This window comes from Mastacembelus armatus, chromosome 6, assembly GCF_900324485.2.
Source record: "Mastacembelus armatus chromosome 6, fMasArm1.2, whole genome shotgun sequence".
Taxonomy (NCBI): Eukaryota; Metazoa; Chordata; class Actinopteri; order Synbranchiformes; family Mastacembelidae; genus Mastacembelus; species Mastacembelus armatus.
This window is the reverse complement of record NC_046638.1, coordinates 17689333-17711393: the sequence shown is the minus strand read 5'-3', so window position 1 is coordinate 17711393 and position 22061 is coordinate 17689333. Positions and strand designations below refer to the sequence as shown.

The window sequence follows — 22061 nt, the reverse complement described above, 5'->3', positions numbered from 1 at the left end:
AACTCGGTTTATTTATAAAATCAACATCTTTTACACTTAACTCTTTATCTCAACAGTCTACAAAGCTCCCTACAACATAGTGCATCAAACAGTGTTGCAACAGTACCAGATTTTTCAGTGTACATACAGTATAAATGATCATTAGACTACAATGCTAGGACCAGACCAAAGAATGTGTAAGTTAAACCCTACAGTTCATAGTGTTACATTACATACTCATTACATCTCCTGGTAACAGTGGGAGCTTTCAAATGACCTCTAAATAATAAAACAGGAACTATGCCATTGCAGCACACGGTGACATGCACACTGCTGACATACTGAAAAGTTCCAAACGAGGCAAAGTCATATCTCCTGAAAGAAACTATGCACAACTGCTTTGGAATCATATGCGTCTATCTTGATCTTCTATTTCACTTTATCTGTAATTTTTCTTTTACCTTTATCAGTATAAAACATTAGAAAATCTTTTAAATGTTTACATTAAAAAATAAATCAACAGCACTCTTGCTAATTCTATACATAAGCAGACAAGCAATACAAATTTGCTTATGTTAAGCAAAAAAAATGTCAGTGTAGAATTTAGCTTGTAGTTTGTGGATCAATTTAAGTCACACAGGATCAAAAATTTTAATATACATTTTGATACTGTAGAATAAACTTTCTAGATTCTAGAACAGCTTCTGATTTTCTGCCTAACCTTCAGCTCTGTAAATCTAAATCAGATAATTTACCTATTATTAACATATTAAGTAACATATATACAGAAAGATGAAAGGTTATACAGACTATACACTAACAACCCAACATTTCCTATAGTCTTTGGTCAGAATTGCTGAAATGTGCAAATGCTCATGGGAGCGGACTTTGGTCAGCAGGTTGTTACTGAAAAGGCCATGCAGGTCATTGAGTCAGCCAGTCACAGTGAAAAAGTCAGATCAGCCCCACCTATGAATTTGTAGTTGACATTTTCCAAGAAGGGCAGCTGTGACTGTAGGAGGTCCACTGTTGTTACGGAGATGTTTTTACACTTTGAGATGTCGAGTGTCCTCAGACGCTTACAGTGCTGTGCCAGAAAGACCAAGGACCTGCCAAGTTGGGAGGTCAAAGGCTTTGGAATTAATGTTTTACCTTCGGTGGCAGATACAATATCAGTGCAGTTGTGAGCTACTCACCTGTCAGTGATGTTATTGCAACTGGAGAGATAGAGATGCTGCAGTCTGTGGAGGTACGGTGCAGCTTGTGCCACGCCACAGTCACTGATACCTGGGCAGTGGCTGAGAGCCAGTCTGGTGAGGCTGCGGCAGTGCCAGGCTACTGACACCAAGCTGGCATCTGTGATCTCGGGTAACATGGAGAGAGACAGACAGTGGAGGTCTGGATAGCGCACCACCTGGGAAAAAGTCAGTTTTTTTAAATATTAAGCATTCCTGCTCCAAACTGAAACATTTGCCTCTCTCCTCAACCTCCCACCTGTATGATGCTGCTGTCAGTGAGTTTGGAGATGGCAGAGAGGTCCAACTCCTGCAGTCTGTTCAGAGCTAAAAGCGAAGCTCCAGCCTGCTGTCTGAACTGCTCCAGATCATTCTGCGTCACCAATTTGGGTCGCTCCTCAAAAGGCAGACGAGGAGGCTTGAAGAAGCCCATATTGCCAAAGGTGCGGGTGAACCTGGGCCCATTGTCTTCCTGTGGACAAAATTACCTACAGCTAGGACACTTTTTACTAAAATGCTTGTAATATAGAGTATCAGGAAAGATCTTCTCTTGTTTGTGGTTCTCACCGTCTCCTCATCAAGATCACACTTCGTTGTTTCCACCATCCCTAGCAGACCCCAGTCTGTGACTTCTTTACACCAGCCAAGACGCAGAACTACCAGCCTCTGCAAGTAGGTGGCGATGGAACGCACCGACAGGTCGGTCACATTGATGCAAGAGGTAAGGTCCAACTCACAAAGGGTGTCCCCAAGAAGCTGGGTGAGAGAGAAAATTGCAAGATCCTGAAGAAAGAATAAGAGAAAAGGTTTATTCCCCCTCCCCCCAATCTATTTTTCACACAAATGTATACACACATGAAATCACACAAACACAAGACACTGACTGACCCTGATGTAGGTGCAGCTTTTGAGGTTGAGCACCTCTAGCTGTGCTCTAGCATCACTGGACCCTGTCAATCCTTTCACTATCTCAGCTCCACTGACGTGCAGACACTCAGACAGATCCAGACTCCTCAGGGATGACACAGACAGGAGGTCAGCCAGGCCTGTGGGCAACATCAAACCACCAACTTTAAGTATGACACACAGAGCAGACAGGAGGCTGACATAGTTACTGCAGTACATGGAGTGTGTCAAATAGGAAACATTTCACATGATCATCAACCCTTATACCCACATTTTCTTAGCTAGAGCAACAAGCTGTAAACACAAATGCTTCATCATAACAAACACATGAATGCATCTAATAGCTTCTAGACTAGCAAGGTTTTGTTGATTTAATTATATTACACTATGGGCACCTTTTTCAGTGATCCTCCAGTCTCGGGACAAGGACAGGTGTGTCAGTGACTCTAGGCCATGTGCTATGGCCTCTACAGACCTGCTGGTCAGCTCAGTGCAGGCACTGATGTCCAGTTTCTGGAGGTTTGGCTGGTGTTTCACCAGAACCTCCACTGAGTAGTCGGTCAGCTCCTTACAGCCATGCAACCGCAGTTCCTCTAAGACCAATTCTCGAACCTGGAACAAGGAGAATCAAGAAATTAAAAATAACTTAAAAGCCCTACAATATTTGTCTTCTATCAGGACAAGCAATTAAAGCCCTTCGTCTTCAAGTAAGTTAAAGCTCATGCTAAAACCATAAAACTACATGCAATCTTATCCAGCATAAATGCAGCCTTTTGTCTTTGCATAAAACCTGGTTCATTTGTTAAGACCAAATTCCTGAATGTTCTAGCAGTAAAGAAGCAGCAACTATAGTATCCTCACCTGTGCGATATTGCGTAGTGACTCGGGGGTGATGGAGGTCCTGCTGAGGTCCAGAGCTACAAGGGTGGATTTCTGCTCTGTCAACAACCTTCTCAGGCTCCTCAGTGACAACAAAGCTGACGAGTCCTCCACAGCTCCCACCGGGCACCCTCGATATGGGTCAAACTCGTAAGCGATATGGCAGCCAGCTAGCGAGAGCCGGCGGAGGTGTGGGGTGCAGCTGGTGAGCCGATTGAAGGTGAGGTCGGACAGATAGCGCAGGTCAGACAGGTCCAACTCCTCCAGACCTGAAAGAGCGGATCTGACCTGGACCAATAGAATATAGTTTACAACATTACTACAAGTGCATAAATTAACCCATATCATTACATTTATCACTGCCAACAGCACTTTCTTATTAGATGACTGATATGACTGATATCCCTGCTTGGTGCAATTTAGAGAAAAAGAGTTTCAAAACTGCATAACATAAAAGAAGTTTGCCAGAATAATGCAAAAGCTACATTAGCGTTACATTAGCAGGAGTTTAGCCTCATTTAGTCATGTGACTTATCCAGATGTTGGTAGGCTAAATGAAATTTGCTACTTTAAAAACACTGTACACATTATAACTTTGGCAAAACACGTATGAATTGAGTGTCAGCTAAGGCTAGCTATGGATAGAGCTGTCCTTACAGCACAGAGGGTGCAGTCAGTTCAAGATTAAACAAAGACTGCAGTTTCATCTTAATGTTTTTAGCTCCGTTTTGTGCTCACTGCAAAAGTAACATCTGATCTAATTGATCCAATATGTAGTGACTGGATTTTGGTTTTGTAGTGCAGGGTACATCTGTACAGTTTTCGATTTGCGGTGTCTACGTGGACAAAATGGCTTTGGCAAAGTTGTATTGATAACACTGTTGATTCAACAGGTTTTTTAGACTTTGTTTTGAGTTACCTCGGCATACTTTTCTGTTACCTCGCAAAAAGATTTGCATTGGGCGTATCACGTTAGTTTTACTGAGCCTTTGAACGCAGCACACATTCACTTCCGTCCCATGTTGAATGGCAGCTATTGAGGGCCACTTCCAGCTAAACCGACTGGTATGAAAACGAATATATGGTTAAAGACAAAGCCCGTTTAAAGTTAGTCTGCGACCTCGGTGTTAAATTACGTTTTCATATTGTTGAAATGCAGGAAGTCAGCACTATGACCTACCCGGGTTTTAATTGGACGCATTTAGCAAGTGGCTAATTAACGTTACGTTAGTGTTAGGTAACGTTAAGCTAACGTAATGCACACCATGCAAATCTCTTTGCGACGGAATGAAAAAAATATTGCAAGTAAACGCAAAACAAAGTCTAAAAAAATAATTTCCACCTGATACTTAAGGGGCTGCCTATTTGGACAATCTGTGTATGGTTTGTTCTTTGGTTTTCCAGAATTAGAAAAAAAACGGCATTTCTTCCGTTTTTAAATTTAAATTTGGAAAATAAAAAATGCCGCGTTTTTTCCTTGTGAAAGTTAAAACGAAGACATTGAAATTTAAACCGTTTTATATCTTTGTGCGTCATTTGGAAACCTTACGGTAACTGCAGTTAAACTCGGGTCCCGTTGTGCAGAACTCGGACCTGTCTGTAATACAGAAAACTAGTCCTTAACTCAAAGCATGGCCCTGACAGCAACATAAGTTACCTCGCAAATTGAAGAAATTGCTGCCGTTTCCGGGCACGTGATTGCGTCTTCTCAAGTTGTGCTCCATGCAGAACCTCTTAACAGACATGACGGAGCACCCTGTAGCACCATAACGACGCAAAGCAAAGTGTGTTCTCAAAGTTCTAGTTAAAGCAGAATAAGGTTCCAGTGAAGCCATGTACATATTTAAGTGAATACTATAAGCATTACTCTCCCTTTTCGCGGTCCATTCACCAAAAAAACCTTCCCGCTTCCCGACACTTCCGGTGTCGCAATAATCCAAATAATACATTAACCCCTTTAACACAGGAAGATGCACATTCATTGACATCAGCAGATGCTTCGTATCTTCTGTAAACTTTCTGTTTCTGAGTCGTACCAGGGCTTTTCATCATGTGTTGAACCCTCTGAGACTGGTCATAACGTCTTCTCTTGACTGTTAAAGAAAACTTTCTTTCACTTTCTGAAAAGTGTTTTCCACTTTCTGTGCATTCATAAAGGACTTTTTCTTCACCATGCACAGATTTTCCATCCACAAAACTGTTGCTGCTCAGTTTATAACGACGTTTGCCATTTACTAGTTTTTTTACTTCGTTTTTTAGAATGTGCTCAAATGCTGCTTTTAGAAAACTAACGAAGCGAACTATGTTTGTTAGCTTTCTGATAAATCCTAATTTTTCACTTGCATAGGAACACAAACTCCTCAGACTCCACAAACAGATAAAACAACTCAGTCTCAGCCTCCATGTCTGAGCTCTTTTGTCCATAACCGAATATTTAAACATCTCACAGTTGAAACATTTAGAGAAGTGTCCACTGAACCTTGAAACTTTGGACACTACAAGTAAAAATGTCTACATGGCATAGACAGTTCTATAAAAGTGTAGAATCCATTATTGTTTGTTTCAACTCAAATGTCCTGAAGCACAAAGAAATCTATAATGTCCAAATATTTACTGTATATGATGGTCATGCTAGTGGAAATGGCTTTCAGGGAGGTCAGGACATGTTAGCAGGATGGTGAGCACTTCTGGTCTTACTGGGTGACACACAGTAATATATAATACCTGCTGTCTGTGTTCCTCCCTGGAGAGGAAAGCACCGGACATAAACAGGCTGTCCAGGCCTCTGAGGTCCAACCTGCGGAGGGAAGTGAGGTGAGGCAGGAGGGTCAGCAGAGAGGCCTCTGTTATACTGCTACCAGGCAGAGCCAAGCTCTCCAACTTAGAGCCCAGACACAGACCGACCTGAAGAGGGAGAGACGTGAAAAGACAGAGGTGAGAGTAGCCAATGCTGTTTCACTCACTTCCTGCTACTTCCACACCACAAAAAACAGATATGGAAAAAGTCTGTGGTGGTTATCCTCAGAACGTTCTGACATGCTAGGTCTACATAAACACAGGCACATTTGACTTTGACCTAGAAACAGGTTGAGGTTTTATAACTTGGCTGTGCACACATTTTTTAAACAGGAAATTCAATGCTGGTGTGTTTACATTAGCATTAGCATTACCCTCTACACACGCTTTACTGTCAGGGTCAATAAGGGAGAATTCTGAAGTAACTACCATAATACCTGTGAACCTTGGACCATAATGTGTCACATCACACCCTGGTTGGTGTGATAGTAATATCATGCAAATAATCAGATCAGCACAATAGAAAAATAAAATCTCTACTGGTGTATGCCACAATGTTAGTCTTTCTGTCTTCTCGCCTAGCAGAAATGTGTTTTCTAGATGAATAAAATCTTAACTTGCTTTTGCTAGACAGCTTTTTTTACAGCTATCATAAGGAACTCTCTGAACCCACAAAGAAGCGCATGATCATTTGAAGTAAAAACACAAAACTGATTTCAATTCAGAGTATGTATTAACAAAATCATGCTTATGATCAAAACAATTTATATCTATTTATATCATAGAGAGAAGACATAAGCATAAACACTCCCAATCAGGAATGCTCTCCTATTATTATGTATTTTATCCCTCCACTTTGTTTGATCTAAATGCACCAGAGAGGGATTTATTTTGTGTCTCTGAGAGAGCTGCAGTGTTCTTCAATACAGTTAGTAAGCGTTCCATTTTACTTCTCCTTAAGATGAAACCTGGGCTAATTTTATAGGAAAATGCGTGATGATTAAAGCTATTATATATGTTCCCAACAATCATCCAGTCAATACGAATCTTCTGAGCCTTAATCATCAGCTATGAAAAGATGTGTTGGACAACTCTATGAATGCAAATCCAAGTGGTGATGTGTTTTTTTTAATCACAATCATACTGCACCTCCAGTAGCAGCGATCTGGACATACTGAAGCCATCAAGCTGGCTGATAACTAGACTGCAGCATGATTTGGTGCCCAGGCCCCTCACCAGCTCCAAAGACGAGATTGAAGCCGGGAAGTGGAAGGTGACCTTCTTCTGCACAAAGTCGGACAGAGAGGTGGCATGAGGATAACATTGCCCTCAAGCACACAGACTCATGCATTCCCCTCCACAGTGACCATTTGTCCACACCTTTTGAATAATATATTATGCAAATTGACAGTGCATTAGGTGTTTCTTCAGTGTGGGTCCGGTCTGGAGCGACTCACCTGAAAACGCAGGTCCTGGCTGGCATGGTACCAGCTGCGGCAGACCAGCGAGGCTTCCTTCCTGTCTGAAGGATGAAGAAAGCTCAGGATGTAAACTAGGATCTATAGCAAAAGATAAAGATTAGATAAATACAGATTTAGCCACAATTGCAGCCACTGATCCTGGAAGAGTTAAACCTACGTGAGGATTACCTGATGCCACTTTGTCAAGTCAAATGACAAGACTGTGTGGAAAACTGTGAATGACACATTCACAGGATCAACACATCTTCTCACCCACCAGCTGCAGACTGTGGCTCTACTGGCAGCTCCCACATATGTGTAACTCTGAATTTAAAGCAGGTTGTTTCTGTAAGCAAGACATAAGTCTGTGCTAGCTCAGACCTGCATACATGAACTCACCTCCACAGGCAGCTCAGGTGTTTCTATAACGTCCTCTTCCATCTCAGCTTCTCCTGGGTTATTATAAAGACCACACCACACTCAATCAGCGGACTACCCAATAGCATTTGCACAAATGAAAGGGCTGTAGTTACTTAACTGACCTTGGCGGTTGCTATGATGAGAAGCCGTTAACTGATCAATAAAATGACCAAATGCAGATCAATGCAAACCAATGAAAATATATGCCGCCTGCTGTCGCCTCGCTAAGCCACTTTATACGACACAACAGGTCGCACATTTCCGTCAGGAGACTCATTTCAATGGGATCAGCTGACCGGAGAAGGGAAAATTTGTGACGTAAGGGGCGGAGCATTGTGGGAGATGATGTTTTTTATCTCCAACACCCACTCTAACTACACAAAGTGGGTTTTTACGCTTTAACCTATATAATTTCCATTTGCTTAAGTGAAAGTGAACACACACACGCCATACAGAAAATAATATATGGTGAGCTTTTAAGTTATTTTTGAAAATTAGGCTACAATATGAATCTAAATTATAATTAACGAACAAGTTGTAATGTACTACTGTGGATTAAACAGTATATAAAATATATAATATAGATTGGTGTTAGAGCAGTATTTTCTACCATATTACACAGTGCTTTAAAAACATTCACCAACTATCCTAGAAATTTGTCATAATTACAAATGGGATACGCAGCAACATGTAAATGCACATCGGATTAAAGGTTTAGTTGAAAACTAAGTTTCTTATTTCCATGAGAACAGGTTCTGTTGTGCTTATGGAGAGGCTGATTAAATTCATGGATCTGAAATGAATCCTTGTGTAAGTGGAATGCAGTTGATTTGGTGGGATATCAATAAATGTGTGAATTAAATATGGAATAACATTTCTTAATGAATATGGCAGAATTGCATAATTATAGTCTCTCTATAGGTGTGAACTGATCACAGAAAGCTATAGTGCCTTGACCTTCCGTCCTGTCACCGGCGCCAGCCCACGTATCCCTGGCCGACACGGCTGGAGCCGGAGCCGGAGCCGGTGCGCTGGGGCCCGGGACTCCGATGCATGGATAAAGCGGTCGACTACCCCAAGATGTTGCTGTGTTAGATAGCAATGCCTGTGACACCGAGCCTGAAAGGAAGCTGAAGTGTTGTACAACTGCTTGCTTTCCTAGATGAAGAAAAAACTGGAAGATAACAAAGCTGAAACTATATGGCAGCGCGGGCTGTAAATTGGACAGTGTGGAGATCTGGGGGAGCCGCGGAAGACAGGACTCCTCCTACCGGTTTACCGGAGTCACCGCGGCTGCTTCACCTTTCTGGTCCATTCAAACATTGTTTCCATCCATATGGCTGATAAAACCTATTTCAATCACATGAAACAATTCAAAAAGTTTTCTTTAAGGATTTAAATTTACCTAGAACCATATATTTCTCCAATAAAAAGATTTTTTTAAAAAACGGAAAAAAATCATAAAAGAAAGTGATGAATGAATACGGAAGGTGGATTCTTTTTAGCGTAAATTGGATTAAGACTTACGCAAACGTAAACTTTACGTCGTTTTTTACGTAAGTTTTTCTAACAAATGTGCGCATTTGTAATGCTTGTATTAGTCATGTGTATATATAGGCCTAAGTATTCTTCCATCAGGCTATTGTATTGTATTAAATAATCAATATGAACCGGACTGGATCTGATGTATTTATTATGTTTTACGACAAGATCACTTGAATTTCCCTTCGGTGATTATTGATAACGTTTATCTATCTAGGTCTATCTACGATTCCTACGTCAGAATCTATTGGCTGAAAGGCATTTTAAATATAAACACTCAGCGTTAATTTGGATGACGTCACAGCAAAGCCTTTGAGCCAAAGACTCTAAAACCAATGACGTAATTCACACAAAGTCCTAAAAGAGCAGCGATCTCACTGTCGACTCGAGTGGCAGTGAACACCCTGTATCCCCAACAGGTACCGTAAGTTAGGTCTTAAGAAAAAATCTTTGAAAAATCAGTTTCAGGAATGATGGAAGAATCACGAAGAGTGTACGTGTCAGAGGAGGCACCAGAACCACGGGAGCTTCCACAGGTTTGTGAGCAGGTGATGAGGTCCATGTCCTGTCAGGAGGACATGGCTAAGCTTCAATCACAGGTAAGAGCAGTGGAGTTAAGTTTGAGAGAAGTAAGGGCTGAGAAGGAGCACTACAAAAGACTCTATCTCAGTGCCAAGGGACAGATCGAAAAAATGCAGCGCTGTTGGCAGGAACAAAATACGAACATGGAAAGAAGGTTAGAAAAGTTAGATCTTCTGAAAGAGAAGAGTGACATAGTCACAAGTGAGCTGCCTCGACTTCAGGGTGCGATAGAGACACACAGTAAAAACGCCCAGAACTTCAAGGAAGCTTTGCAAGACTTGGAGTACAATCTGGAGGGCTCCAAGCAAATAAACAGAACTGAAGAGGAGATAACGAAGGAGTGTAGGGATGAGAGCAACTGGGAGACTACACCTGGAATAGGACACCTAGAGGCTGAGATTGAAAATCTAAGAGTAGAAGTTTCTAAACTCAGGGAAAATGAGACAATCATAAAAGACATGAACAGTGATCTCACTGTCAAGTTATCCCTGTTTGAATCACAAATACAGCACAAACAGGAAGAGAATAAATATCTGACCACACAGGTACATTATTTGCAGCTGAAGGTCGACAGTCTGAAAAAGACAGAGGCTACTGTAATTGAGCTTGACCTAGTTCACCTTGTGACAGAGAAAAAAAATGAACAGATTCAAAACCTGAAGAAAGCTGCGCGAGACTTTAAGTCCAACCTGCAGGACGCGCAGCAACAAATCAGGACTAAACAGGAGATCATAATGAAGCTAAACAGCGAAATTGTTGAAAGGCAGCAAACACTTGAGGAGATATCTGTATATGTAACCGACATGAAGCAGTCGGTTCATGAGCTTAAAGGTCAACTGGAGACAATGCAGGAGGAGGAGATACTAGCTAGTGTACAGACGTCCCTAGAGGAATTTAGGACTGCTGAAAATACAAATCAAGTAGCCATAGCTATGAAATGCAGAGATGAGGATACCGTGGAGAACACACCTGAGGAGTGCAGAGATAATAGTGTCTTGGAAACTCCTGCTGCCCAGGGTCAGACTGAAAGTCGGTGGTTTAAGTTTTCAAAAAAACTGCTAAAAGCAGCTGTGTTTGGTGTCACCATTGTTGGTGCAGCTTTTCTGGCCACGACAGTACATGCTGGGTGCAGTATAGAGCAAAACTCCTGCATGTACAACTCTGTCTCTGAAATACTATATCCTTATTGCAGCATCACTCAGAGTGGATATCATCCCTATTAAAGTGTAATGTATTATTTAACCTATTGACGAGAGCAAGTCAAGGATGAATGTGATTACTAAAAAGTGTAATAAGTGGCTACTTGTAAACCAAAACATCCTTGAATTTGTTTCTCTGCATATAAGTTTCTCCCAAGACCTTTGAACAACATTAGTTCCCTCAAGTTTAACGACCAAAACAAAATTAGACATTCATAGACCTGCACCCAAATTACAGACAAAATCACTTCCCAAAACTACACAGTAAATAACGGTTAGCACGGTGGAACAGTGGTTAGCGTCTTCTCCCCGTGTTTCACGGGTTTTCCCTGGGGTTTCTGGTTTCTCCCATAGTCCAAAGACACACAGGTTATGTTAACTGGTGACTTTAAATTGGCCATAAATTAAATATAATGAAATGAATAAATAAACAATTAAAAATTAAACCTCCATCTCGCATAAGTCATTTTAGACAAAACTTGGTGTTAAGTGTTTCAACCAAACTTTTATGAATACTATATTCCATTTCTGCTAATTGATCGAAAGGTGTTCAGGAGACCAGGTGGAAAGGTAGCAAGGCCTATAGATTAGGAGCAGGGTTCAAGCTGCTTTATCATGGTGTGGATGGAAAGAGGAATGGAGTAGGAGTTCTCCTGAAGGAGGATTTTGCTGGGAATGTTCTGGAGGTGAAGAGAGTGTCAGATAGGGTGATGAGTGAGAGGGACAGCTCATGTTAGATGTTTTGGAGAAAAAGCCAGACAAGCCAGATTGAGATGGTTTGGACATGTTCAGAGGAGGGACAGTGAATACACTGGTAAAAGGATGCTGAGGTTAGAGCTGCCAGGAAGGAGGCCTAGAGGAAGACCAAAGAGGAGGTTCTTGGATGTAGTGAAGGAGGACATGAGGATAGTTGGTGTGGGTGAGGAGGATACAGAGGATAGGGGTAAATGTGACCATATTTACAGCGATATACCTGACAGCAACATTATGGACCAACATATTCAAAACATGTGACAGTATTACAGCAAAGAAAACCTGTAATGCAGATATTGAACAGGTAGTTACATTTTAATAAGACAAAGAATGTAATTCTGTACCATTTCCAAACAATGACAGAAAAATGTAGGGACTATTAATTACAGTAATTAATCGCAAAGAGAAGTGGAGTTATGCTTTTAGTTAAATTAACAACCACACCAGGAAGGTTTACTAAATTTTAAGTTAATTTTATAGTTTAAGAGGAACTTTGTCAGCATTATAATTGTAAGGCCTAATAACATAAAGAGCACCCACAAAAGAAAAGGTATTGTAGTTTTAAGGAGGTTTTAATACCTAATGTCAAGTGTGGATAATTAAAATAAAGCCGCGAACGTGTCTCCTCCGCTACTAAACAGCAAAGCGGAACGGTCTCACACTGAAAATCGTGACGAGATATTTTTACAGTGACACAAATCGTCATTTATCTGGAGCAGCCGTCGCTGGGTAAGTTCAAGCGACACAGAAATGATTCGCCGTGGTTTGAAACAGTCCTGGGCTGAGACCGCAGCAGGCTCGGACGTGCATGTGGAAGTGTTGTTTGTACCCCATGACACTGTGTCCTCTTTCCGGCGGCAGTGCTAACAGCTTGCTTGGATGCTAACGAAGCTAACGCTAGCTGTAGCACGTAAGGCATTCGCGGCTTTACAGTTCGGAAACTACAACAACAGAAAGCCCTTTGCTGTTGCGCTGCAGTCAGATAGCTGTACAGATTAAACACCACGTCTATAGCTGAGTGCGTCTTCTAGCTCAACAGACTAGGCTTGTTTTTAGCTGCTCACGTAGTTATAAGCTATCGGTAAGTCAGTCAACAGGGCTGGTACAATTAACCCGCTAAGGAAACGTCGTGTTTTACTCGGCTGTCATTTCACTGCAGCTCAGTCGTGTTATCCTCACAGCTTTCCTCAGCGGTCACTGAAGACAAGTTGTTTGAACTGTCCCAGACCTGTGTTACATGTGTCGACTTAAAGTGACCACAAGGGGGAGCCACATCCTCACACCTCCGTCTTGTGCACTAACATTAGGAGAACAGATGTAGTTGTTGGTACAAAGCTATTGTTGAGCTTTGTCTGTTTAATGATCAGTGCAGGAGTGTATGACTCCTACTGATAAAAAAACGTAAGTATATGATTTGGAGTAGAACCTCCATAATGATTTAAACACGATGCTCATTTTAGCTTTTACAGATAAAAGCAAAAATGTATTTGAGACATTTTTGAGACAGAACTGAACAGAAGTGAGGACACTGAAAGTCAATTATTTTTTCCAGTTCAAGTCTCATTTTTTCAATTTTAGTGTTCAGCATTTAAATTTAAAATTTTTCACTTTCAATTTTCCTCATGTCGCCTCTGTGTTCATAGTCTGAGCATAGAAAGGACTTTTTAAGTTGTTAAATTAGTGCTTTTATAAAAATATAGCACTTAAGAATGTGAAGTCAAGGACTTAGATGTGTTGATATTTTTATGGGAAGTGTTAAATTCTCATGTGACTTACTCAGGTCCGTTGATGAGGAAGTACACAAAGGCGGCTGGAGTGGTTCAGCTGATTATAGGTTTTATTTAAAACTATACAGAGGGCTCTGGATATCAACCCTCATGGGACACACGGAGAGATCTGAGCTATAGGCTATGTTAATTCATAACTAGGTTGCATACAGACATTTAATGTTGCAGTGGTCGATATGGTGGTTCATTTTCTCTGTCTTACCCCAAGTGTGTCACTCTACCGTGGTGTGAGGGTGTTTTCTGTGGTTGTGCAGAAATAAGAAGTAGTGGTTTTAAAATGTTTTGTTCAGGGGACAAAAGCTGAGTTTTAATGGATTCGATGGATTTATTCCTTTGCTGGACTCCACACTAAAGGAACAAATCAGTTGAATCCATGAATTATGTATGGTCGCCAGAAGAGAACCGCTGAAAAACAAAACATGGCTTCTTCACTTGACGGCCTAGCAGAAAAGAAAAAAAACTTTTTCAAAATGCCAATCAGAAGTAAGTTATATTTGTGTGTAGGTGAGTTGTAATGGCAGGAGGAGAGACAGCAGGCATTGACCTCAGCAGGAAGTTTGTGTCGGAGGCAGAGCTTGATGAGAGGAGGAAGAAGAGACAGGAGGAGTGGGAGAAAGTCAGAAAACCTGACGACCCAGAGGGTAAGAACATGTACACTTAAACACAATCCCCAAACACATCAAACTTGTACAATAAATCCATCTATGCAAACATCCCTATATTTGTTGGTGTACTCCTCAGAGGTCCCAGATGAGGAGTATGACCCACGTTCTCTCTTTGACCGACTACAGGAGCAGAAAGACAAGAAACAAGAGGAGTATGAGGAGCAGTTCAAATTCAGTGGGTCTTTGTCTGATTCCTCTTCATTCTGCTGCTCAGACTTTTATGCCCATTTGTCATTTAGGGTTGAATTAACATTTCTCTTCTTCTCTTGGACCAAGACAGGGGTCCAGGGGCCTTAGGGGCTTTGCTGCCTCTATGTGATCAGTATTTGTATAATGGCATCTGTTCCACTGACCTTTGCAGTTACATCTGGTATTAATGAGAGTTCTTGTAATCATGATTCTTTGTATAAATTAGATGAATGTGGTTGGGAAACTTTTCAACAAACAAAGCACTTCACTAGTGAAGGCAATGCAGGCTTACTTTTTCTACTTGTGAAATCTGTTCCCAGTGTAAGTTAGATGTGGTCTGGCTGATCCAGATCATGAGGTAGACACAGATTAATACCGGGTGAAAATGTATTCTTGCTCCTGATAAAGTTCTGTCCTTCATAAAAAAATGAAAACACTTAAATACTTATTACAGTTGCTTAGTAATTATTGTAACTTGTCCTTGTCTCCCACCAGTCTTTCCCCCAGCTACATTGACTTGACTGAGTGTCCATACATGTGGCCTTACTGCTCTCAGCCCATCTACTATGGAGGAATGCCCACAATTGTCAACGTGACTATTCTCAACGGCATGGGTGTCACCGGCAGGATTGTTGACAAGGTACACACACACACACACACACACACACAAGATGACACAAATGAGAAAATCTGGTTACCTTGAATCAATAGGGAACACTTGATTTACTGGAAATGATTCTGTGCTGCAGTATTGTAGGAGGACAGATGAAAGATGAGCATCATCCTTCACTGACGTAGTTTTTTTAAAAAGTTTTTTTTTTTTTTTTATAAATTTTCAATAACTCTGCTCCTTGAGTTACTTTAAAGTAAATCATCATTCCTGTAAGCCTACTAAAGTTTGCTCTTCCCTGTTCAGCCCATCTGGCAGCCTTACCTCCCCCAGAATGGTGATCACATCGACGTGGCCATCTCCTATTCACCAGTGCTGTGGCCGTGGGCTGGCTACCTGGCTGTATCTATCTCTGTGGCCAAGAAAGCAGCGTCATGGGAAGGGATTGCTCAAGGTCACGTGATGGTCACTGTGGCATCACCTGCAGAGAATGATGTGAGTCACTGCATCGACACCTGAGCTCTATCATTTAAGCTGTATTCATAGTACTACAAGTGGATGCTTACAGCCATTTTATCATACAGTTTAATCATCAGTGTTTTGGTTAGTTTGGTCAGGGCTGCACTTTTACAGCTTCTTTGAGTTTTAGAATCTAAACCTTTTTAAACATGTATCTTACTTTTGGCTTATTTATTTGAACTGTTTTTCCATTAATTTTAGCTGCATACTGTTTTAACTTTTTTTTTTATTATCTACTTAAACCATTTTTCAGTTACTTTCAGTCAACTAGACTTCTTTAATAGCTTGCAGAGGCAACACATGCTCTATTGGGTTTGTACTGTGGAATCAGCCTATCAGTTGATAGTTTACTGGTTATTGTGACAATAAATTTAGCCACAAAAGAAAAGCATGCACAAATTCGAATGTGGTCGAGGTACCTCTGATTAGGAAACGCTGTAGAGTATGCAGTGTGTGCAAGTCATTACTCCTCTTCATTTTTTAGTCTACGGTTGGTGGGGAGCTGACCTCCACAGTCAAACTACCCATTAAGGTGAAGATTGTGCCGACTCCCCCACGCAGTAAGAGGGTACTTTGGGACCAATACCACAACCTCCGCTACCCACCAGGCTACTTTCCTCGAGACAACCTCCGCATGAAAAATGACCCACTAGACTGGTATGTGTGTGCACATGTACTTAATGCCTTTTTCACCAAGTCCTTCTAGTCTTCTAGTCTTGATCTCTGAACTTGGTCTTTTTTTTTTTTTTCAAGGAATGGGGACCACATTCACACAAACTTCAGAGACATGTACCAGCATCTGAGGAGTATGGGCTACTTTGTTGAGGTGCTAGGAGCTCCCATCACCTGCTTTGATGCCAGTCAATATGGTAAGAACAAAGGAAGAAAAATATACAATACACTTCCACATTAAAATGACTCCCACTGCTCCAGGCAGTTAATGAGTAACTTAGTAGAGACTAACAAATTCATGGAAACTTCGTTTTGTGTCTCTGTAGGCACATTGTTGATGGTTGATAGTGAGGAGGAGTATTTCCCTGAAGAGATCACCAAACTAAAGAGAGACATTGACAATGGCCTGTCACTTATTATCTTCAGCGACTGGTACAACACCTCGGTTATGCGAAAGGTCAAATTCTATGATGAAAACACCAGGTATTTCACTTTTTCTAACAGTTTTCTTATGCTCATTATTGATATTTAAGAACACACTGGCTAATGTTAAAAGGCATTATTCCTAATTTCTTAGGGCTTACTATGAACAAAAGGATCTTGCAAAAAAGTATTTTCTAAGCAAATCCAAAGTTTTGCTTATTGTGAGGGGTGGATAGATAGATGCTTTATTCATCCCCCATGGAGGAAATTCAGCTATTTAAATATTCATTCAGGGGGTAGCACATGTGCACATGTGTTTTTCTCTTCTTTCTGACTTGTAGTGGGCAGGCCTCAGTGGTTAAAAGATGACATCATAATTTTTAATTTATCGCTATTTGTGATTTATCACTATGTTACGATACATACCTCAATACAGTGTGGTGCGATTTGATGCGATACCAATATCAGCCCAATTGATTATTGCAATATATATATATATTCTGAAACTACAACTTGCTGCATGACACTTAAGTAATTTAATAATAGGCAGGCACATGTCAATATATTGGTAACTGAGTTAAATTGTTTTGATGAATTTTCATGTTATCATTTATTAAAGGGCCCATAATTTTTTTTTTTTTAAAAACATGTTCTTACATTCAGATATGCTCTAAAAATCTAAATAAAGTGCATGTAAATGTTCTTACATTCAAATTTACTAACATAAAAGTGCCTTAAGCCTCAGCTCATGCACAGAAAATTGCATTCATTTGTGTTCAAGTACTTCTTTTCTTTTCTACAATGTAGAGTTTGGTGCTTCCAGAAAACACAAAGGGAGTCCAGTATCCCTTACTGCTGGACTAAGCAGTCACTGACTCACAGCTTACAATTTGGAAAATTCAGCAAATTAAACCATAGAAGGAGAAAAACCAAAATTTCCTCTAAGTTGAACATAGATTACAAATTCGGTGTTGGTGCTTTTTTTTTTTTTTTTTAATATCTCCCTAGATCTGTGTCCTTATAATATAGTGAAAACCCCGGTTTGTTATACTGAGTTTTCCCTCTCTTTGAGAAACTCCTTATTTCTTTAAAATGATAAATTTGTCCTGTTTCTCCATTACGTGACACGAGTTCACTGATTAAGTAGCCATTACCTCAACAATGCTTTGTCATGTTGTAATGATTGAAAGATAAATAGTGTTTAGTTAACAGCCTGCAGTGCTAGACTCCTTGTTCTGTAATATATATAAAATATATCACAACTTTTCAGATTCAGAGCTCCTCATGTAGAGTTAACAATTACCTCGCCTTGCTGCTCTGTTTTTGCTGCTGCACACTATCCACAGGATTAAGTGTCTCAACAGTACAGTTAATTAAAGCCTTGATGATTTCAAGGATTTTCAATTGGTGCCTTTTCTGGTCAAATCAACCCAGAGAGAAAGAACTGAATGAGCAACACAGTATTTCACTTTATAAATGAACTGTTTTTCCCTCTATTCCTTCCAGATGTGTTGGACCTAAGTATTTTCATGTTTATTTACCTTAATCCTCTGCTTGCAGTGGCAGTCAAACTGGAAGTACATTTACTTCATGCATGGTTGTAGAGATGATATTGTTATAACCTGCAGGCAGTGGTGGATGCCGGACACAGGGGGTGCTAACATACCAGCTCTGAATGACCTGATCTCAGTGTGGGGGATGGCTTTTAGTGACGGGCTGTATGAGGGAGACTTCACCTTGGCTGATCATGACAGTAAGGCACTTGCACCCACAATCCCTCTTTATTTTCTGGTGTCATTAGTCTTGAGACAGTTTGTTTAGAAATTAAAAATGATTCTAAAACACTTTCTTTTTTCTCGATCTGTCAGTGTACTACGCCTCAGGCTGCAGCATTGCCCGCTTCCCAGAAGATGGAATAGTCATTGCCAAGAATCTAAAGGATCAAGGTACAAGCACCCAGCTTAAGGCACTTTTGGACCAAACTGTTCTAGGGACTCCATTCTAGGGGCTACCCCACTGAGGAACAGACCCCAGAACTACAGACATCAAGACATAACATAAGCTGGCTGATGGCTGCTGTAGTGGCATCATTTCTGCACAACATTCAATGCCAGAGAATTTTTTTACGTTTTGCTTTGATCCATCAAGATCTCACAGAATTTTCTCAGTTGCATAGGCAGCCTGGACATTGCTGTTGGTCCATTTGTGACTTTTTTTTCCCAGTGTTTACTCTACTAAAATTATTATTATAGTTCTTGGTTCCTGTGGTGCGGAAACAAAAGAAAAAGCTTCTAAGAACTGAACTCTGGTCCAGTCCACCTTTAGTGTAGCACAATGTAGTACAGCAGGATTTAGTGTGGGATATAAATTTTGTGTGTGTGTGTGTGTGTGTGTGTGTGTGTGTGTGTGTGTGTGTGTGTGTGTGTGTGTGTGTGTGTGTGTGTGTGTGTGTGTGTGTGTGTGTGTGTGTGTGTGTGTTCTTTTCAGGTCTAGAAGTGTTAAAGCAGGAGACGGCTGTGGTTGAAGGAGTTCCTATCCTTGGACTGTACCAAACACCATCTAATGGGGGTGGTCGTATTGCTCTGTACGGAGATTCTAACTGTATAGATGACAGCCACAGGCAGAAAGGTGACTTCTCTTTAGTGTGTGCTCATAGTGAAATTATCACAGTAATTATGTTTTCCCCCTTTATACACACAACAAAACGGCAGACTTAGAGTTTGTGTTTGCCATCCGCCTCAGATTGTTTCTGGCTGCTGGATGCTCTCCTACAGTACACCTCCTACAGTATGACCCTGCCCAGCCTCAGCCACTCCCACAGCAGGGTGGCACCTCCCACAGGCACTGAACACCCACTGCCACAGAGACTGGAAGGTATGGGAATTTACACAGTATGCTAACTGCAGTGTTAGTTATTTCAGCTATTAATCTGTTATCTCTTACTCTCAGATAAGTGCAATTACCATTTTGTTAAGATACAAATATACTGGGATAAGCCAGTATGTAGTCTTGACCCAAAAGACTATAGTAGCGCCAAAGAAATGTGTTCAAGGAAAAACTATACATCCACTTGTCTGTACCATCTTCTGTACTCTTCCTTTCTTTTCCCCCTTCCCTCTCTCCTTCCTTCCCTCCCTGCAGGAAACCATCTTTACCGTTACTCCAAGGTTCTGGAGGCTCACCTGGGAGACCCTAAGCCCCGCCCACTGCCAGCTTGCCCCCACCTGTCTTGGGCAAAGCCACAGCCCGTGAATGAGACAGCTCCCAGGTAGGCAATTTAGTTTTAAGCGACCAGTAGATCCATTATGTTTATATTTATGAAAGCAACCACAATTCCCAAAGGTCACTGGTCGCCCAGTGTGTTTAGTCCTGTGAAGTCTTTTTCTTTAAAAGTTTGAATTTCTTTTTGGTTTTTGTTTTAACCATTGCTTTAGCATTCTTTATTCATTCTAACTTCCCACATGCAACGTTTCTCATCAGATCTAGAGAATATAGTAATGTATTTCCCCTTTGTATACAATCCTCTTGTCACTAGTTTTATAATTTTTCCCATAATCAGATAATCTGAAACATGTTTCAGTGGCACTGTGACAGCAGTTCATATACACTGTTGTCAATTTTTCTCCCTCTCTCTGTTGTACTCTCAGTAACCTGTGGAAACACCAGAAGCTTCTCTCAGTGGATCTAGACAAAGTGGCTCTGCCTAATGTGAGGGCGTATCGTCCCCAGGTCAGACCACTGTCTCCTGGGGAGAGTGGGGCCTGGGACGTTCCTGGAGGTAAGAGAGGACCAGAAGTTACTTCTTTTAAAGAATGTGACTTGTGATTAGTTTTAAACCTGCATTTCTGTGTTTAGTTTTTTTTTCTTTAGTATTTAAATTAAATGAATTACTACTACAGTATGTAGTGTGGGTATTTATGAAGCCCCATGTAACCTATGCTTTCAGGAATAATGCCTGGTCGCTACAACCAAGAAGTGGGCCAGACTATCCCTGTCTTTGCCTTCCTGGGAGCGATGGTTGTCCTGTCCTTTTTCGTGGTCCAGCTCACCAAGGCCAAGACCAAGCCCAAGCGCAGGAAACCTCGCATCAAGCGGCCCACCTACCTCCAGCAGCAGCAGACGACTGGGAAAAACCCCACAGTTTGACGAAGACTGCATTTAACCTGCTTCTGGAAACTGTTAAAAGGACAAGTCGTGTTGAAAAGCGGCATTGGAGATTGGGAAATACATGGAGTCTAATAAACTGTTCAGACAAGTCTACTGGACACGAACAAACTGCGACTGCGACTCCAGTTTTTCTCCCTGCCCTGTCTGTTCGAGGCCGTTTGTGGGTGTTTGTGTGTGTTTGTGGACTAATGGACAGTATTAGACAATGTTACACACGTGATGTAAACCACACTCTAAAAATGTCTTTCACACAGACATGCTGTCGACATTTCCTTCTCTTTTCTCTGACCAAACTGTTTCTTTATGAATGAAATTTGTCAGACTTTTATATTTATTGAATTTGTTCATGCCCTAATGCACATACATATATACAGCTGGAGGAGACGATGACTGAAACACATCCCACATACACAAACATGCAGATATTTCCAACATGAGGAGCATTGGATGATCAAGTTGTCTTCTCTGTCATCGACTGTTTTGTAAGTCTTACCCATATCTGTTTAAAGCCAGTCTCTTTGTTTTTATATTTTATATGATGAATGAACTCTGGCTTGGTATTCTGTTGATATCCTGAACAAAGTAGCCCTGACAGGCTCATTCAAATATACTTCATCAATTAAAAAAAGCATTATAAAAATGATAAAATTTCATTTTGTTCTTTTTCTCTCTGTTAAATGCATCATTGTCATTGCAGTTTTTTTAATTTTTACTTTTTTACACACATTTGTACCCATGAACAGCTACACACCATCTCGGCAGTACTGCCCTTTGAAGGATTGGAAAGAACTGAATATTGTTTTTAATTTGGCAGTTCTGTAACTTGTTTAAGCAATACTTTGCTTTTTGTTCCCTCCACCAGTTTCAGTGCAATGGAGGTGCCATAATAAGGACCTCAGACTTTTCCATTTGTTCCAAAAAAGCAGCTCAAGCAACTGTGGATAAGTGGAAATCCAAGTGTTACTGCAGTAATCTCAAGTCAGTACCTGAGAGCATGAACATGATGCCCATCAACAAAACGTAGGAAACCAATCATTTCAGTGGTTGGTATCATAAAGACAGAACACTAAGAGCTGTATTTAAATTTATCATTGGAGCAGAATCATTTAGATTAGAGTTTTTTACATGCTGGAGGGTATTTTTGCCTTTTTTAGCAAGCAGTTGACAGGTGGGAGGTGAAAAGAAACACAGGGAGAGAGAAAGAGAGACCGTCTTAATGACATGGAAAGGGGTCAGCAGCCAGAACTAAATCACTGCAATTCAGTGATGCAAGTTGAG

General features: G+C 40.9%; 2 protein-coding genes across 5 annotated transcripts; one reads left to right on the top strand and one right to left on the bottom strand.

The window, feature by feature from the left end:
• Nucleotides 1–7: 7 nt before the first annotated feature.
• fbxl9 (F-box and leucine rich repeat protein) lies at nt 8–7958 on the bottom strand. Of its 4 annotated transcripts, none has more exons than XM_026310822.2 (12): nt 7798–7958; nt 7655–7707; nt 7253–7354; nt 6945–7079; nt 5724–5903; nt 2982–3287; nt 2516–2732; nt 2103–2260; nt 1782–1970; nt 1474–1686; nt 1176–1393; nt 8–1088 (listed from the first exon to the last, which is right to left on the bottom strand). In XM_026310822.2, the coding sequence occupies exons 2-12, from the start codon at nt 7694–7696 to the stop codon at nt 920–922; spliced, it is 1929 nt and encodes a 642-aa protein (XP_026166607.1). In that variant the 5' UTR covers nt 7697–7707; nt 7798–7958; the 3' UTR covers nt 8–919. The 4 variants fall into 4 exon arrangements, with proteins under 4 accessions (XP_026166607.1, XP_026166606.1, XP_026166609.1 ...); XM_026310821.2 differs by having other exon boundaries at nt 31–1088; nt 1782–1997; XM_026310824.2 differs by having other exon boundaries at nt 31–1088; nt 1782–1997; nt 7253–7317; nt 7798–7955.
• A 4472-nt stretch (nt 7959–12430) lies between these two features.
• LOC113133497 (membrane-bound transcription factor site-1 protease-like) lies at nt 12431–21111 on the top strand. Its single transcript, XM_026312345.1, has 15 exons — nt 12431–12480; nt 14043–14179; nt 14280–14378; nt 14888–15032; nt 15309–15497; nt 16006–16178; nt 16275–16390; nt 16520–16676; nt 18245–18369; nt 18485–18562; nt 19104–19244; nt 19359–19490; nt 19758–19884; nt 20264–20394; nt 20563–21111. The coding sequence occupies exons 4-15, from the start codon at nt 14928–14930 to the stop codon at nt 20760–20762; spliced, it is 1674 nt and encodes a 557-aa protein (XP_026168130.1). The 5' UTR covers nt 12431–12480; nt 14043–14179; nt 14280–14378; nt 14888–14927; the 3' UTR covers nt 20763–21111.
• The last annotated feature ends 950 nt before the right edge of the window (nt 21112–22061 follow it).